This window comes from Cydia strobilella, chromosome 11 (assembly GCF_947568885.1).
Source record: "Cydia strobilella chromosome 11, ilCydStro3.1, whole genome shotgun sequence".
Classification (NCBI taxonomy): domain Eukaryota; kingdom Metazoa; phylum Arthropoda; class Insecta; order Lepidoptera; family Tortricidae; genus Cydia; species Cydia strobilella.
In genome coordinates, this window is record NC_086051.1 from 10552502 (window position 1) to 10572204 (window position 19703).

The window sequence follows — 19703 nt, forward strand, 5'->3', positions numbered from 1 at the left end:
ACTAGCGCACGCAACTCTGTAAACTGGATCTTGCTACTGTTTATTTTACTTTTCTGTCCATAATCTTGTGTAGAAATGGCATCTCACCTCCCTAGCAATAAATTGTAACTAAATCTTCTAATCCTTCTGTGCACACATGCTTAGAGTTATAGTCTAGATCTGAACTGTATGCTAATATTGTATTAATTCCTGAAATTGTCTGTAACTTGTTTTGTGAGCCAAATAAATAAAATAAAATTCTGCCATAAGAGATTGGCATCCTTTCTATACCATCCATAGTTCGCGGGGGACGAGGAGTGAGCGAGCGAGACCGCAGATATATAAAATCTATGAGTATGAGCGAGACAGTTGAATCGTAGCGGGGCGCAGGGGCATCGGTGTCTTTGACTGGGTTTGGATTTCCCATCACTAAATTTCGGCTGTGACGTCACAGTAGGTGGTAAAAAGTTGGTACGCTTAGTTTCAATTTACAAATCGTGATGTTTGCGTCATCTAGCGTATATATTAAATCTGTGGCCGCAATGGTTTACTTGAAACTTGGTGTTGTTATTGTATGATGTTGATGTACCCTTAAAACGCGAGTCCGACTCGGACTTGGCCGGTTTTATAGGTAAATTTTAGGCGCATATTTTTAAGTTTCCAAAACAAAAACTGCGTCTTGGGCTTAATGCAGATTGGAACCATATAGACATCGAGCCGATGATATGTGTCTATGTGACAGCGTGACAACGATTGTCTGCCTCTTTAAATCGTAAGGTGGTTTATTTCATCACTTAGATAACGCTATCCACCATACGCCTGCTGGCCATCACAACAAACAACCTCGATTAAGATCATTAAACAACAGTACCTAATCTACGAGTACCTGACCTATCTGTGAGAGAGCTGTATGTCCGACTAAGCCGCACCACCATCCGTTATCCACGTCCCAACCCAACTCTACATTAGTATATATATTTGTTTATCAACTATTGTCACTGACCTGAGTCCAGCGCGGCGACATCTGGCGACAACATCATACGCTCGAGCGGCTCCAGTTCGCGCACGAGAGAGATGCCCGCGCGCCCGACTACGCCGCACCACCATCCGTTATCCACGTCGCAACTCTGCGTTAAGAGAATACATACATTGATTTACACTTTATACAACAGAAAACATTATTGTAACGAGGCACAGAAAAACAGTAATGAATGATACATATTGTAAGTTGAGGATTCGGAGTTGAGTAGAAACGAGTGTTCAGCTTAAACGATGCTTTATTACTGTCCTGAATACATAAGTAAATGGTCCTTATATATATCCTATGAGCTACATATCGCATGTTAAAAAAAATAAAAATAAACATTTTCCCCTCACTAGCTCGGAAAGTTGTCGTTTATCCTTCAATACAAGCGGGGAAAAACGCGTTTTATCCACTAGTGGGGAAAGTAATTTGACCTTGGATGGAGCGTGTTTAAGTAGTTTGACAGATAACAAAACGTAAAACGCTCAAGATAATGGTTCGTTCGATATTAATTATCATTAAATAAATGGTTTGAGAATGTAATAAAAAATACCAAATTTAGCTTTATATAATGATTTTAAGTCATAAACCTTAAAATTCCATAAGAAACGTTTGTTTTTTTATAATGATGTTAAATATAATTCTGAACGCACAAGTTGAGTCGATGCAATTTCAAAACGCATCGTTGACATTTCATACATCAGAAATGTCACAGTCAACAATTTTTTTACTTAACCGACTCGCGTAAAATACACAACTTCCAGAGTTTTCTGTTATAATATCGTAAAGAAATGAGTGATTCCAGTGATGAAGATGATCTAACGCCTGTGGATGTTGCACTTTCCTCGCTATAGTGAGGTGAAAAGTTTTGTGTTACACACGGGCGCAAATGTATTTTACTTCTCGTGTGTTGAAACACTCGCTACGCTCAGGATTCTATTTTAGAACCACTCGCTTCGCTCGTGGTTCACCTATAGAATCCTTTCGCTTGCTCGTGTTTCAATTCTACACTCGCGGGTAAAATACAACTTTGCACCCTCGTATAACAAATAACTATTTTTTTTTACATTACTAAGTAACTATATCTACTTACGATATTAACAAATTATGTACTTACACTAACAATATTCAAAGTTTATAGTAAAATAAAACTACGAATATGAAATACTTACAAAATATAGGGTTTGGTGCGATTTTTATGCTCTACATCTTCTTTTCCATTTTTAAGTATTTTTACATTACATCCTAAATCCTCTAAAACTAAATAAGGTCCTACATAAATGCTTTCCATCTTGTTATTCGATACATTTCTTAATCATAAGTAACTGTTGTTGTTATAGCTGACAGGCTTTGAATGAGTCATATTTCTCCTTCCTTTTAAGTTTGCTGTTTATTAAATTGGTACGAGCATCTGCCTGCGCCAGCTCTAATCTATACTTTAATAACTACCGTGATTATATAAGGGATTAACGTTACCGTTTCTTAAATTGCTAGGAAGCATGCATGACTTACCGAAAACTAATTCATGAGGCGTGTACTTTGTCTCCATGAGCACGGTGTTGTTATACGTAAAGCACCAGTAAGGCAACCAGTCGCTCCAAGAATTCGGTTTATTTTCGCATTGTATCCTTAAGTAAGCTCCCATAGTTTTATGCGAATTCTCTAAAGCACCGATTGACTCATGGTGGTACGCTGTGGAGGGCAAATGAATAATGTTTAGTAAATCACATACCTCTTTGATTGTGCTACTGATGAACTCGGTTCCTCGATCGGTGGTTATTTCTAATGGAATTCCATACCGTAGTACAAAGTTCTCTACGAATGATCGAGCTACAGTTTGAGCGAGCGAGCTTTGGAACGTAAAGGATACGCTTCTACGAACGACACGATACACGTTATCCGTTTACACTTCACTCAATAACTTATATGAGCCGTACGAGCAGCACGCTGCAGCTCAGCTAGAGCGACCTCCTGGCGCATCCATTTCTTGTGGGTTATCTTACACCTTCTATAGAGGGCATAGCCTCCTCCAATGACGAATATGACGAGCATTATTCCCAGGATAATATTAGTGGTACTTGCGTGAAATCGAAGTTCGTCGGTGCCCGCAGAAGCCTTATTGTCACCTCCGGCCGCAGTTTGTGCAATGATAACCTCTTCTCTTGATGTTGTAGCCCATGACGAAAGGTGAATCAGCAACAGCGTAACCAATTAACCGTGAGAAGCAACATTACGTTATTTTATTGTCCTATTAACTGTCCACTTGAGCTATATTTACATTGTAATAATTGAGCTCTCAATATCACTCGGTGACTGACCGCACGCGCGACACCGTATATGGCAGGGTCGCCATGTAAGGTGAGGATTCGGAGTTGTATAGAAACGAGTGTTCAGCTTAAACGATGCTTTATTACTGCTCTGAATACATAAGTAAATGGTCCTTATATATGTATATCCTATGAGCTACATACATAACTATATCTAGTATACACTACAATATGTAGTTAAATATCTTGATATTTAACTCGGTAACGCTTGTCATCATGAATCCTAGCGTATTTGGTGGTATGTTACTCGTATATGTACCTGTAATACCTGTATAGGAATTGTAAACTGATCGACCATTTCCTGCAAAAGGTTTTATAATGTAACATACAGGTGGTGAGGAAGTACGACAAAATTAGTAAATAGATAAATTGTGCTCACCGATTTAGCAACCATTAATCCCAAAGGCTTTTGTAGACCCTCCATGTACTGCATACACCAGCTATACAAGTCCGACCAGCATCTGAACAAAAAATGTCTAATTACAACCAAGAGAGCCAGCATAACTGTTACAAGATAGACGCAGACTCGATTAATATTCACTTCTACGTAGTTCACTGCTGTGGGGTAAGCAGATTCAATCCGCTCGGATGGAAAGCCAGCTGACTCGTTCAGTCGTTTACTACACGAGCGTCGCTAAATCCGTGCGTAACAAGCTATTTATACACCAATGTTAGTTACTTGTGCATCAAGTGCGAGTGGTCGGGCGAGGCGGCGCGGGCGGTGAGGTGCCGCAGTCGCGTCTGCACTGCGTTCATGGCCGACTCGCTCAGGTCGCCCTCGCTCGCTGACTCGCTGCTGCCCCATGTTCGTCGGTAGATCTACGGGAAACGAAAATATATTATGATTAAGGCAATTTCCCAAAGGAAGTTGTTTACAAGATAGGTAAAATCACATGAAAAAGTGACCAAAGAAATCGTTACTAGCAGCTGGACGGCCTGGACGTAGCGTTTACCGTGAGCAAGCCGCTCACAAGATAAGTACGATATTCGTCAGGATATCAGATCTGGTGTTAGTGATGTAACAGTACTCACAGCCAGAGCCTTTCTGGCGACCTGGTGGGAGGACAGCGCGGGCAGCGGCGGCGGCGGCTCCCTGCACCATGACACCTCCCCTCGTGTGTGATGTGACAGTACTCACGGCCAAAGCTTTCCTGACGACCTGCGGCGGGAACAGGCCCGGCGTGAGGAGCCGATCGCGGTACTGCTGGTGGGAGGACAGCACGGGCAGCGGCGGCGGCGGCTCCCGGGGGGCCACCATGCGCCATGACACCTCCGCGCTCAGGGTGCTGCCTGTGCCAATAACAAACATTCATATACTAGTTAACCATTATCGGAAGAAAGTACGTTCTCAACTGTACGTAGGGTAGATGTGCATACTTAAGTCATCCTTGACAAGCAATTGGGATTTGCAAATAATATAAGATCCGGACTGCAAATCCCTACACAAAATAAGTAATCTGTGACAAAATCCTAATGTTACTTACTTGTTATGATAGTTTCTCCATCAGGTTGACTCCACAGGGCCCAAATGACGTCACTGCCATCTCCGTAGCCTATTGTATAATCCAGAAGATCCAACTGGAACACAGGAAAGTATTTCTAACGATAAACTATGGAGATTGTTCTGCCACGCTAAAATAACCCAGCTCACCAGACAACTTATTCAATGCTCAACAAGAAAATTCACAAGGCATGCTAGGATTTTTCAAAGAATTTAAAGATACAGCAAATATGCTAAGCTCTGCTGTGACATATCCTGTGTTAATGGTAACATGTCGCAACTTCGAAATATGTTTACCCCAGCGATTGATAATAAACATGGATGACTAGCTTCAAAGAAAATATCAGCTTATAAAAGGCTACAAAATTTGAATACGCATGCTCACCAGCGGACCAATTGCAAAGTCAAAGTTTAGGTATGGGTTTTCTTTGACCAAGATTATGATTGGTCAATTTCACCGACCCGAAATACTATTAGTCTATTTTAAAATTACTCGCTCTGATTGGCCGTAACCATGCTGTAACACTGTCACTTGAAAATACATGACAATGAAAACTGTCTCTTAGTAGACGGTTTCATGCAATATAGAACATGTTTTAATTATATGCAATATTTTTGTACGATAATTTATTATGTTATTTTTAAGTGAATAATGGGATAGATAATTTATTGATGGCCATGTACGTCTGTCGCACGTTTTTAATAGTTATTTACGATACAAGCGCGATATTCGCAACGAGTGGCGAATTTTAAAACACGACCGAAGAGTGTTTTAAATCGACACGAGTTGCGAATTACCTTTTCCCACGTGTATCGTACAATGTTTTACAGTACATGACATATGGCCCATTAAATTTTCCACATAGTTACGTAATGTGCTTGTTATAGCACAGGGTATCGTAATGGAGCACCAGATGTACTGTAAATAACGTAAACGTTTCTATAAATTTTGACCTCAGATTCATAATAAAGGTCCTCTTTAATCCTCAGACATCGATTTTCATCTTGATTGATCATCTCAAATAGAGAAATTCAATATGACGGCCGTTCTTGCCGCTTTTACCTCAGAATCATAATGAAAAGCCTCTCTCAGATTCGCAAATATCGATTTTCATCTTGATCAGAAAAAAAATGCAGAAATTCTTATTTGACACGTCGTAAGAACAGTTTGTTTGAACAATTTCCATATTTTCTCACCATTCTAACCGTCCCTGTAGGGCTAGCACATGTTTGGCGCGACAGCATCTCGCGGCGAGATAGATTATCCGTCCCTCTTTTAACATAGAAAAAGGCGGGTAGTCTGATCTCGCCGCGAGATACTGTCGCGCCAATCTTGTGCTAGGCCTACTGGTCTGCCACAAATATTTTTATACCAAAATTAGCCACATCGGTCCTTTAGCCAAGGGGCTGAGCCAAGAGCCAAGATGCCAGGGACATGTTAAAATATACACATTAAAAAAGCGCCACCTACAACGGCGATTAGTATTTACTACCACTAATTTAAATTAAACGGACTATATCAAAACAACCACAACATATTAACAAATTTAAAATAATAGGATCTTAATAATATCAATGGCTGTTTAAAACTGCATGACATCATCCCCATATAAAATCTGTCATGAGCAAAAGAAATCAAAATAATATTATCATGGCCAAATTATATGTGAAAGGTAATCCCATAATATTTTCAGTGTTTGTTGGAACGGCTAGCACATCATTTAACCGCACAGTAAGGCATATCTTCTCCTTAAAGAAATAATCTAAATACTTCTTACTACGACTGTGACAACGGGCCGCCATTTGCGAACTAAATAGCGCCGTGGCGCAACATTTACGCCCCACCCAGCGTGGCTCAAAATGTGTGGGGTCATTTTGCAGGGCTAGTTCGTCATCTATGTTTATTATCAATCGCTGGTTTAAGGATGAATCACGTTAGACCGGGCCGTGTCCGGGCCGGAGCTTCCGGCGCTTACTTTTATATGACATGACAGCTGATCACGTGATGCTTTCCATAGAAAACGAAGCGCCGGAAGCTCCGGCCCGGACACGGCCAGGTCTAACGTGAGTCATCCTTTACCCGCGATGTTTAATTTGACTGAAAGCGTTTTTTTTCAAAAACCGTTAAATTTTCCACACTTGAAAAAGGCATCCTATAAAAGCCATTGGATTAGGTTATTAATTTCACCTGCGGTCCAAAGATACGACAAACATGTGAGAACTTGACGGCGCCCGCGCCAGCGTCTAGCATCTTCATCACTACGAATTCGCATTCGTTGGGGAACGAGAGATACGCCACTAGTGTCACGTCTCCGTTTGGCCCGGTGGTCTTTTGTAGCATATGACCATGTGCTGAAAATTAAGACTATACATTTTTGTTCTTTGCATTTTGCATAAAAAACACTTATTTTCTGCATAAAGTAGATATTACAATAGTTCTTTAGTTTTCATATCATATTACCTTTGCTATGAGTTTCTAATACGTTTTTCATTCCCAGTAGCGCTAACACATATTTTGCATCAGGCACCCGTTTCTCAAAAGCTTGTAACTTGTAATACAAGTGGATGTCACTTTTTGACAGCTTTTGTTATGTTATAAGCTATTGTACAAGCTCCCCTGGGGCCCGTTTATCAAAAGCTTGTAGCTTGTAATACAAGTGGAAGTCCCTTTTAGACAGCTTTGATTAGAAAGGGACTTCCACTTGTATTACAAGCTACAAGCTTTTGATAAACGGGCCCCTGGTGTAGTGCTAAAACATGTCGGGGGTCGATTTTTTTTCTTAAATCACTGACGTATAGTGTTTAGATTTCAAACAGTCCCCTTTCGGCTTATCCTTTGTCTATTGTTAAATGAAACCGCACGTGCTACTTACTAGCATAAAAAAATGGTAGGGCCGTTTTAACCGGTTATTGAATTACCACTAGGGAATGCAAACCGGTTATAACCGTAACCGAAATAATCGGTTATAACCGGTTATTTGGCCATATTTCATAATCGGTTATTGAGAGTTTAAAATAACCGGTTTCGGTTATTATCGGTTATTTCTCGTATGACATTTTTGCATTTTTTGCCTATAGTTTGCTACAACATACAACAAATACCAATTGACATTGACATATAAATCCTGAATTTGTTAATTGTAATAAACAAATACGCAATGATTATTAAATAACTTCAAATATATTTCAAGTCAAAACTAAATTACCGTCTAATTATAAATTCAATATACGCGATATAATCCGTTTTCATAGTTTTATTTCATGAGTAACTATCGCGGTAACCGAAGACAATATTATACCGTCTTATTGTTTAAGAATCTTAAGTCTCTTTCGCACTGTGATAAGGAAGGGTGGTTTAAGCTAATGGATCTACCTGAGCGGCTAAGTTAGAACGTCAGTCACCAATCTGTTTATCGGGAAATAGCACATGTTAACGCATTCGTACTATTCGTAGTGAATTTTTTAAAAGTTATTATTATAGTATAGGTGTTGAACTGTTGGTGTTGGTTGAGTGAATGAATATTGAACTATAATTTGCCATTACAAATGTTCTAAGGTAAGAAAGTGTTTTATTTACTATTTTTGGTCATTTATAATTTAATCTATCTGTGTACAGTGTGTACCTATTTAACAAAACTTATTATTTTACATCATGTCATGATACTTATGATAATCATGTGTATATGCTTAAATTCAACTTATAATGTAATGCTAACCAAATACAAAAACTATTTTACACTGTATTAATTATGTGATATGAAAGTGAAACATGTAGATTTGAACTGTTAATATTATATTATATTATAATTTATATTATATGATTAGTAAAGTAACCATATAATTTATATGGTTACTTTACTAATGTTGATTGTTAAATTTTAAATAATATTCATAAATCTCTTTAAAATTGATAAACCAAGTCAAAATTAAGTTTTTGTTTCATTTGCTATGCCCGATACCTAGTTTATATCGTTATTTAGTGATATTTACACGTTTCATTCAGTAATGAAAAATAACCGGTTATAACCGAAACCGGTTATTTGTCTGTCATAACCGTAACCGAAACCGGTTATGGAATTTGACCGGTTATTGCATTCCCTAATTACCACTCTATGAAGATTGCAATAAGGTTTAAAATGAACTAATGGGAAAACATATTCCATAGCTGTGTGGTCTTTGCGGTTACTGAGTGCCGGCAAGTCGAACGCTACAGAACCAGTCTAAAATGTGTCATCGATATGCGTAACAAAGGCGCGTTATCGGAGAGCGCACTTACACTGGTTTTTTTAGCGTTGGACTAGCCTGGCCTCAGGTGCCATTTAAAATTATGCACGAACCAGGTAAGGGACAGGGACGGATTGCGATTAAAACATTTTGATGGATTCATGACAAGTATGTTTATTCACTGGGCAACTAAAATATTAAACAGGACCTTTCATTGGGCATAATATATAATAATATAATTTGGCCGTGCATTAATATTTTAAAGGCCAATAATTTATTAGCTCCAAATATAAGCATCATATTATTAAAAAAACTGGCATCAAATTCAAGCCACAAAATAATAATTGGGATCTTGAAATGATAGTTTGGCAACTAAATAATAAATTGGCATCTATTATTGTAAAGCGTATGATTTTTAATATTTGTTGTCATATTAGTTGTTTACACCTAAGTAATCATAGTTGCCAAACTATCATTTCAAGATCCCAATTATTACTTTTGTGGCTTGAATTTGATGCCAGTTTTTTTAATAATATGATGCTTCTATTTGGAGCTAATAAATTATTGGCCTTTAAAATATTAATGCACGGCCAAATTATATTATTATATATTATGCCTAATGAAAGGTCTAATATTTTAGTTGCCCAGTGAATAAAAAGCCTTAAATAAATACATACTTGTCATGAATCCATCAAAATGTTTTAATCGCAATCCGTCCCTGTCCCTTACCTGGTTCGTGCATAATTTTAAATGGCACCTGAGCGCAGGCTAGTCCAACGCTAAAAAAACCAGTGTAAGTGCGCTCTCCGATAACGCGCCTTTGTTACGCATATCGATGACACATTTTAGACTGGTTCTGTAGCGTTCGACTTGCCGGCACTCAGTAACCGCAAAGACCACACAGCTATAGAATATGTTTTCCCATTAGTTCATTTTAAACCTTATTGCAATCTTCATAGAGTGGTAATTCAATAACCGGTTAAAACGGCCCTACCATTTTTTTATGCTAGTAAGTAGCACGTGCGGTTTTATTTAACAATAGACAAAGGATAAGCCGAAAGGGGACTGTTTGAAATCTAAACACTATACCTACTTACGCCCGCGACTTTGTCTGCGTGGGATAATGATGATGACGACAAAAACTATCCTATGACCTTCCTAAAGTAATCAGTATTTTAAAAAAGCGAATACCCGCCACTGCTGTACATCATATCAGTGTACTCACGGGGCGGTTTGGGCCGCACGACGGTCTGCGAAAGCGGCGGGGTGACGACACAAGGCGCGCCGCCGTCGTTGATGGCCCAAGCGCGGAGGCACGCGTCGCCGCATATCGCTACGGCCAGGCCGTGGGTGAGCACTACGCCATATGTTTCTATGCTGTCTACATTTTTTCCTCTGGAAATAAGAAAGTTAAAATGTTGGTCTTTAAACACTTGCTTTAAGAATTAGTTCAAATTATTAATAGAAGAAAACTAAACTATATATTGAACTGAAGGAAAAAGTATTAAATCCTCCAGGGTTATGAGAAACTAGCGATGGAAAATGATGGTGGTTATACAACCTTCCCCTAAACCACACTCTCTCCCTCACTAAAAGGAGGGAAATTCATGAAATAAAAAATTGTGAACTACATATTTTATCTTCTACTTCTTTAGTTGCCTTAAAAGTAATAGAATACCTAAGTGCTCCAGTGATACCAGACAAAAATCTCGGCACAGTAGACTCTCTCTTCAATAACGTAGTAACAGCTGACCCAGCAACAGGCAACTTAACCAGTAGCAGGCCACCTTCCCCGCCATAGCCAAATGCAAGTGCAAATACCGCTTCACCATTATCGAGGAGGAGGGATGCGCAAGTATGAGGCACCCCACTTGCTGTAACCATACAATTTAGCATCTCAAGGCAAAGACAAACAGTAATGAAACTTAAGGATAGATAGTGATCTGACCAAGTGCGAGTCGGACTCGCCCACCGAGGGTTACATACTTTTTAGTATTTGTTGATATAGCGGCAACAGAAATACATCATCTGTGAAAATTTCAACTGTCTAACTATCACGGTTCATGAGATACAGCCTGGTGACAGACAGACGGACAGCGGAGTCTTAGTAACAGGGTCCCGTTTTTACCCTTTGGATACGGAACCCTAAAAAGAACAACAATGTTCAATGAGCTTATGACACATTTATTCAGGATATTTTAGAGATTGACATAAAAGGAATACATTTTGGCGAGAACTTTAAATACAATGAACCATATATTAAAGCTGTATGCTACCAAATGTCATCTATCGTTAACCATATTAGATTAGAAACTTACTTGGATTTGAATACTGATTAAGAATGTGATAATTGATAGGATTATTGATGGCACCGGTGTCATGGAATATTGAAGGAGTGGAGCTGCTCATAGAACCAAAGGTGGACTGTAACAAAAATAATAGTTATGTTGGTATGGGAAACATTTTACAGTATATGTATACAAATATTTGAACAGAATTTAATGTAGCTACCAAATAATTAATGTTATTATTGTTTTAGTTAATCAATCTCATTATTACATGACCCATAATATTTACATATGAGCATGATTATTAATACTTTCACATTACAGTACAAAATTATGTTGATAACATATAGTAGTAGCACGAAAGACCGATTGGTGGAGCAAACGACTACGGGGGGAATAGCGTCCTCAAAGTAGACCCCAGATGCGTTGGGACGACGACATCAAGAAGACTGCGGGGAAACAGTGGCTCCAAGTCGCACAGAACCGCGACGAATGGCGCAAAATGAAGGAGGCCTACACCCAAAGGGTAGAAAAAGGCTAAAGAGAGAGAGAGAGAGAATAGCGCTGTACATTTTTTGTATTTAAATAACACAAGCTACACATGTGCCACATGCAATAAAATAAAAAAACCGACCAAGTGCAAGTCGGACTCGCGCACCGAGGGTTCCGTACTTTTTAGTATTTGTTGTTATAGCGGCAACAGAAATACATCATCTGTGAAAATGTCAACTGTCTAGCTATCACGGTTCATGAGATACAGCCTGGTGACAGACAGACGGACAGCAGAGTCTTAGTAATAGGGTCCCGTTTTTACCCTTTGGGTACGGAACCCTAAAAACAACAATTACAATTTTGAAAACAAAATTAATGATAACATAATAAATATAATATTGCTAATACTTGGTAAGCTATTGGATTGTTACTTGAAGACAATAAAAATATGTAAGTAACAAGAAATTTAATGTACACTAAGGGTACCATCGCCCACACTGTTAACTTCTGCCTTTTAAAATAAGGTCCACCAATGTACATAAGAGTGTTGCTGCATTGTGGGTTGTAGATCTAGACTTCTAGGCGCAAATTTCGTCTGTCTTCGCCTCCCGGGCAAAAACTCATATAGCGGTTAACGGCTATGTATGATGAACCCTCGTGAACGTCAGCTGCCGCTATGTTGGTGGGTTGAGGAATGGCAGCCAACGAAACGCGTAACACGGTCTTTCCATCGCGATACAACTGGCTGACGATTTGTTTTATTAACAATAGCATCTAAACTATCATCTGACAAAGTATCAAACAGGAGGCGATGACACCGATGACTGAAAAGAATTTTCTTTTTTACATGTTCATGTGACCAGCTGACGGTCTTTCCACAGCGATACAATCGGCTGACGATTTTGTTTATTCACAATAGCATCTAAACTATCATCTGACAAAGTACCAAGCGGGAGGCGAAGACAAAAAACTTTTTTATAGACTATTGATGCCATTCCTCAACCCACCAACGAAGCGGCAGCTGACGTTCACGAGGGTTCATCATACATAGCCGTTAACCACTATACGAGTTTTCGCCCGGGAGGCGATTGGTCATGGAAATCTGTTCCTGGCCCGCGGTCTAATCTAATTTTATAAAAAAAATGCCTTAGTAATTTAAAGTTTTAAACAAATAATGTGTCAATTATAAACTGAAATAGATATCATACACTAAAGAAAAAGTGACCAAGACCACCGGTGGCCGAGGCGGGAATCGAACCCGCGTCTTTAGCTTACGCGGCTAACGTCCTGACCACTAGACCACCCAGCCCGGCCGGCGGTTTCTAGTGGTCAGGTCGTTAGCCGCGTAAGCTGAAGACGCGGGTTCGATTCCCGCCTCGATAAATAGTAGTGTGACTACTTAAAAAGAGTTAGTCAATGAAAATCAGCGTCGTAACAATACCCATGTGCTGCGACACATGCTGAGTGTTATCCTTTTCTGGAACCCCTCGCAACAACGTGTGCTTCTAATTAACCTAGACAATTAAGACGAAACAGGAGCCGAGCCCGAACTCAATTTTGAGATTTGAAAGTAAATATCGCCGTCGTGCTGACGGGGGCGGTACCGCGTACCGAGGGACTATCGCAGTGTGTGTGGTTCACGCACACAGCCGCGCACGTTATTTTCGCTCCTCGCCGGCCTCACGCCGATCGCGTTTTAAGTAACTGAATTCAATATCCTTCTACAACCTGCAATCTAATTAACATTTCGAGTTACAGACGAGTAAAAAAACATAACATAACATGGACATACAAGAAAACATTGTTGTATAAAAACATACAAGATAACGGCTGTTAAATTAATCCAATTAAATATTTTTAAATATCATAAACAAAAATATTAAATTATAGTCGTGAGTATTTTAAAAGTAAAACTCCCTTACACCTTGACTTTAAACAAAGTATTTTACTTATAACTTACTTGGTACGTATGAATTAGTGACATACCTAATTAAAAAAGAAAGCTATTACTCCCGCGGGAACAATATAGGCCTTTTCCCTTCAGTACACCTGCATGAAATAAGATCTTTTCGAGCAAGTGTGATGAAAAACAAATTTGCCGCTCTCCGGCTCCGTTGAATAGAAAAAAGAAAGCCTCAGGTTAGATAAAATTATCATAATAAAGAAACATGTGACATGTGATATTTCTTACTTTGATGTAATTATACAGTTTTATTAATGGTCCGTTTTTTATTTACGAGTCAGATTTTGATAAAAATAGGTGTGTTTGAAGAGCTCCTAATTCTGGTCGGAATAAATATGAAACCCAATTTGGGACAATAGTCTAGTCTACAAAACGTTCAAGTAGTGAAAAATATAGTGTAAGCTGTTCGCATAAAAAAAACGCAAATCGATATACAGGTTAGCCGTTTGGTACACGTATACTAGAGGTCAAAACAAAATTTTTGACCCGCAGTTCCTAAAAAAAATTGCCTTAAGAGGAGAGTGCTGAAACCTTTTTTTTTTTTATAAAAAAACTTTTTTTTAAACCTTTCGTATTATTCTCTTATCTATCATACGAAAGGGCTTTTTGACGCGATTCTGAAAATATACCACATCATTACATTTTAGCCATTATTCTTAAATTGAAAGAAAAATAATTTTCAAAACATACCAAGTTTGGGCTCCTCCAGATACGATATTTTTTTGTACAATATACCACAAATGATACGTGATATCCTCCTAACCCCAAAAAAGCAATTAAAAAAAATTGTTTTGTTTTTTTTTTCAATACAAAGTGACACAGTTCTACGGGTTCTACTTCAATACCTATTTAAGAGACTTATGGAACTGTACTGCAGATACGGTACATATTAATCATACAATGATACGTAAATACCTCCTTAACCCTTTAACTTGACCCCAAACTTGGTATGTTTTGAAAATTCTATTTGTTTTAATTTACAAAAAAAATGGCTAAAATGTAATGATGTGGTATACTTTTAGAATCGCCTCAAAAGGCCCTTTCGTATGATACCACACACGATAGGTTTTAAAAAAAAAAAAGTTTTTTTCCATACAAAAAAAATGTTTCAGCAGTTTTTTTAGGAACTGCGGGTCAAAAATTTTGTTTTGACCTCTTAGTATGCGTGTGCCAAACGGCTAAACTGTACATCGATTTGCGGCTTTTCTTTGAAATTGGGCTTGTACGGCTGCCACTAATAGAGATACTAACTCCTAAAAATACGTATGATACCTCATTGGATTCTCAATGTATTCGAAGCGTTTATTCCCACATAAAAAAAGTTTAAAAGCTATTAACAAAAAACGGCCAAGTGCGAGTCGGACTCGCGCACGAAGGGTTCTGTACCATTACGCAAAAAACGGCAAAAAAATCACGTTTGTTGTTTGGGAGCCCCACTTAAATATTTATTTTATTCTGTTTTTAGTATTTGTTGTTATAGCGGCAACAGAAATAACATCATCCGTAAAAATTGCAACTCCCTAGCTATCACGGTTCACGAGATACAGCCTAGTCACAGACGGATAGACAGATTGACAGACAGACAGACAGATATTATTTTAAATGTATTAATTATTCTTTTAAAAATTAGAAAATAATATGGTGTATTTAAAACATATTATGGAATATAATACAGTTATAAATTGATATTATGTAAAGTTATTTTTTCAACAAGTTAGGCAATTATTAAGTAACCATATTTTTCTCGAACTTTCGTCTTTGTTGTAAATAAAAAAAAAAGATAAAATAATTAGCGTAAAAAGTATTTCGCCTCGTGGAGCCCTTTTCATGTACATACTTAACAAGATCACGTCATTAAAATTTTAATAAAATTAATACTTTGTTTAAAATAAATTTTAGAATAATAGTGAAAATTGTAAAATATAAAACAATATTTTAACCAAAGTATTACTATTTTTTTTTTACAATCAAATGTATGAATACGTACTTAGAACTGATACTTTTCTAAATAAAGAATAAATAAACTAAATTGTGTAATAAATTTTTAGTACAAATCACCACAATTTGCTTCTAAAAAGCAAATCAGTGACCAAAAATTATATATAATATATTATATGTTTCGTTCATATATTCAGAAGTGTATGAAAACGTGAAACTATTATTTCTAAAATAAATTATTCATCCCTAATTTACACAAAAATTATACCAAATTTGATCTCTTAGCAACAGATAGGTAGAAATAGAGCGCAAATTGGACCGCAGGAGCCGACTTTTCCCCTCCCTTTTTGGGGGGTAGCCAGGACTTAATCTCGTAGCTAGTGCGTCAGCGGCCCGCTATCCCTTATCCGGGTTTTATAAGGGTATTGCATAAGGCTTAACTCACCATACCCTTTGCCAGACGAAACCCTTTGTTTTGCTTTTAAAAACCCTTATATAAAGCTACCACATTTGAGTAATCGGTAGCCCAAATACCTTTACAAAACCCTTATCATCCGCTCACCAACACCTTGCATATTGCTTATAAGGGTTAGCCTTATAAAGGGCTTCCGTTTTAGCATATAAGCGTGCTAATTTAAGTCGTCTACCTTGTTCATAAAGCACACATTACTTCGAATCCGAGCGATCATCGGCGGCGACGGCGGCGTTCTTTGACTAGGCACGTATTTTCTTTCCTTTTCATACTACCGTAGATATATACTAATCCTGCCTCTTTCACGCAAAGGGAAACCTTTATAAAAAGCGCTTAAAGATAAGGGTAACCCTTATTAAGAGCTAGCCTTATTTTTGGTTAGCTTTTCGGTAAAGGGTTAGTCAAAGGTAGGGGTATGAATGGGCTTGCAGTTCAAAAGGGAAAGTCTTTCAATGTGTTAGCCGTGTTTAAGTGTCGCCCATTGAAAGGGTTTTATCGCGGAAAGGGTTGTCCGGTCCCTGGCGTCAGCTCAGCTTTGTATGAACCAAGGAATAATAAATAGTGTTAAACGATATCCCCTGGGGCCAAAGTGCATACTCACTTTACATACTTCGCCTACTAAGAGGCAAATCGCGACTTTGTTATGGTTTATCGCTAACTTATCCCATCACTAGATTATCAATTCAATTCAATTCAATTTTCTTTATTTCAATTTAGGCATTAACATAATGCACCTATGAAAGTCAAAAAAGTACAGTTGTACAAAATTAAAATTAAACATTCATCCAAATAATCACAAATCACAACATACATTACAATTTACATACTTAGAAAATACAGAATTATTAATAAAATCAATTTCAATTACCTATTTAACAAATTAAACATTTCAATCAATACAAAAAATATATAACAGAAATATAAATAAAATCAATTTCAATTATTTGCCATTAGACTACTTGGTTTGTCACTTAAGTTAATTTTCCATACATCCCGATCTGTGATATAGTCCTTAACTCTATAATATGCCCTTGCAATCAGCAAGCATATCGACATTCAATGTCGACTATTGCCCATTACTTTTCTGTCTGTGTACGTATTTAGAAACTTGACCCCGCCCCTAAAATTAGTGCGATAAGGACAACTGCAGCTTAGGCGAAAAATCCTGAGTAAAAATCTCAAAAATCGAGGTTTCGTACTCACTGTTTTCTCCTCCAAACCTTAACCAATCGTAACCAAATTTGGAAATCTAAATGATTATGAAATTGTCTGTGTCGGACCGTTTTGATTTTTTGGCTAATTGATATCAGTTTTGAATACCACACCTCTCATCCTCATCTGCCGGCGACAGAGACCCTGATCAACCTTCTGGAGCACTCGGGTCTGTGGGGTCGTTACTCCCCAACAGCTCGCCACACGCCTGCGGGCTTATTATTATTATGTGTGAATGCACAGGCAGCTTTATTAATTAATTAATAAAAAAACAAAACAAGTAGATACCTTTTTATCAATACTCTCTGGATGTGGAAATATGAGCCTATGGACTGATGATACAGTAGCAGCTAAGATAACAATGTCCTGGGAAGCTGTCCTTTCATAAACAGACATGCCGCTGAGGGGTGGTGTTCCAGGAGCCACTTTGCATCGCAGGTTACTGCTAGTCAGATTCACATCTAGAGAGGCTTCTGATAGTTCAATAGCATCTGATGTAGTTTGCCTAAAAAAAAGTTATATTTTTTACTTTTTTCATTTAAAATAATGTAATATTTGTCATATTCGTTGTTCGCTCGCTGTTCAATATAAATACTCTGGAAGACCGTCGCTGGGCCGCCGACCAGGTACTGCTTTACAAAATTTTGAATGGGGCTTTGGATTGTCCTCAGTTGTTGCAGAAAATTAATTTTACAGTACCCAGAAAGCATGCTCGACCCACTAATTTTAGACCATTCGCAACTAGCACTTGTAGAACCAATGTAGGGTCTCAGAGTGTAGTTCCAAGGATGTGTAGAGAGCACAACAACCTGTTCAAGGAAACTAAAATTGACATATAGTTGTTTGTTTTTTTTTGTTTTGTTTTGGCTAAGGTTAAGAATTTTAACATAAGTACAAAAGGAAGCACGTAATTTTAGCAAGTTGTGTTTGCCTATAAATGTGAGAATACTCTGGTATGATTTTTGTGTTCATTACTTAAGTCCATTTGTATCTGTATTACACCTGTTGGCAAACCTTAATATTAAATAAAATAAAATATATTGTTTAACTATATACCAGTATATAAAACGATTTCTAGTGTTAGCCTTCTTTGAATCCTTATACCAATATCCTCCAGCTCTCTGAGGCAGCTTGATGTCTTGTAATGTGCTGTGTGTACCGCCTGAAACAAAGTGTTATTATGGATAAATTGAAAAGCAGAAAATCAAGAAACCTATACTTTACAAAAGCATTCCAACGGTAATAAGAAACAGTATAGCAACAGGAAAATAAAGTAATACAAGTAAACAAACAAAATACTTGCCTGTGTTTAGAATAACTTCCTTCCATTTCTCAGGTACGTTGCTAGTCGGGGTAATCTCTTTAAAAGTTATCGGCACCGCATCCACAAACTCCATTTTTCAAATAAATACAGAATTTACAGAAACCCGTAAAGTTATTTTAGAACTTAATGTATTTCAAACGATATAGGAAAGAAAATATTTAGGTTATTTTATGAAATTGCAACGGCGGGTACACAACAAGTATGGATGGTATAGAAAGGATGCCAATCTCTTATGGCAGAATTGTTGTAAAGTGACCGCTTTCAGCTTTAAATAATAGTTCCTAATCTCTCCGGTGGCGCTAGTTAGGCTCTGGGACATGAGTATAACATGAACCATATAAGCAAAAGGACCCGATTCTGAGTATTTTTTTCAGCCGTTGACTTAGGAGCATAAGTTGGGTTATTAAAATTTTCAAATTTTATTTTTTTCCGCAAAACCTGATTTGATTTGATGATGTATTTCTGTTGCCGCTATAACAACAAATACTAAAAAGTACGAAACCCTCGGTGGGCGAGTCCGACTTGCACTTGGCCGGTTATAATTTTTATTAAGGAAGACAATTATAGTTGGTCAAACCAAATTGGCAGTAAATAAGAACAAAAAAAACTATACTCATCCTTTTCTTTTGGGTGCTAGTACTAGTGTAAGACAAAGACAGTCAGATTCTCTCTGTCTATGTTTGAAATGAGACAGTCCTTTGACAAACTATAATTTAGGATGGTTTATGGTGGGCAAATACTTACTTTACTCTTTGGTGGGCAACAAGGGCTTGTATAGTCATAAAGGTCCCTCCACACGGCGCGAGGCCTCGATTCGCGCATGAGTGTGGAGGGACCTTCGGAGTCATACCCTCTTATTCATAAAGTTCGCTCCAGACCACAGTATCAAACTTATGACATCGTACGTAAATGAGAAATAACAAGCATATATGCATCTCTTTTCGGCACATTATCTAATT

The 19703-nt window shown here is 37.8% G+C and overlaps 1 protein-coding gene and 1 non-coding gene across 2 annotated transcripts in view; both read right to left on the minus strand.

The window, feature by feature from the left end:
• LOC134745206 (nuclear pore complex protein Nup160 homolog) overlaps positions 1–18963 on the minus strand; it is an 83580-nt gene extending 64617 nt beyond the window's left edge. The window contains exons 1-12 of the mRNA XM_063679203.1: positions 18724–18963; positions 18477–18582; positions 17709–17925; positions 11374–11479; positions 10734–10929; positions 10281–10450; positions 7020–7183; positions 4815–4908; positions 4469–4620; positions 4010–4149; positions 3710–3791; positions 983–1106 (exon numbers count right to left, since the gene is read on the minus strand). Coding sequence (XP_063535273.1) covers positions 983–1106; positions 3710–3791; positions 4010–4149; positions 4469–4620; positions 4815–4908; positions 7020–7183; positions 10281–10450; positions 10734–10929; positions 11374–11479; positions 17709–17925; positions 18477–18582; positions 18724–18817 — 1645 coding nt within the window. The 5' untranslated portion in view covers positions 18818–18963. The remainder of the gene's footprint in view (positions 1–982; positions 1107–3709; positions 3792–4009; positions 4150–4468; positions 4621–4814; positions 4909–7019; positions 7184–10280; positions 10451–10733; positions 10930–11373; positions 11480–17708; positions 17926–18476; positions 18583–18723) is intronic.
• Positions 13073–13144, minus strand: Trnat-cgu (transfer RNA threonine (anticodon CGU)). Its single transcript has one exon. It is a non-coding gene; the product is annotated as a tRNA-Thr (tRNA).
• Positions 18964–19703: the final 740 nt, after the last annotated feature.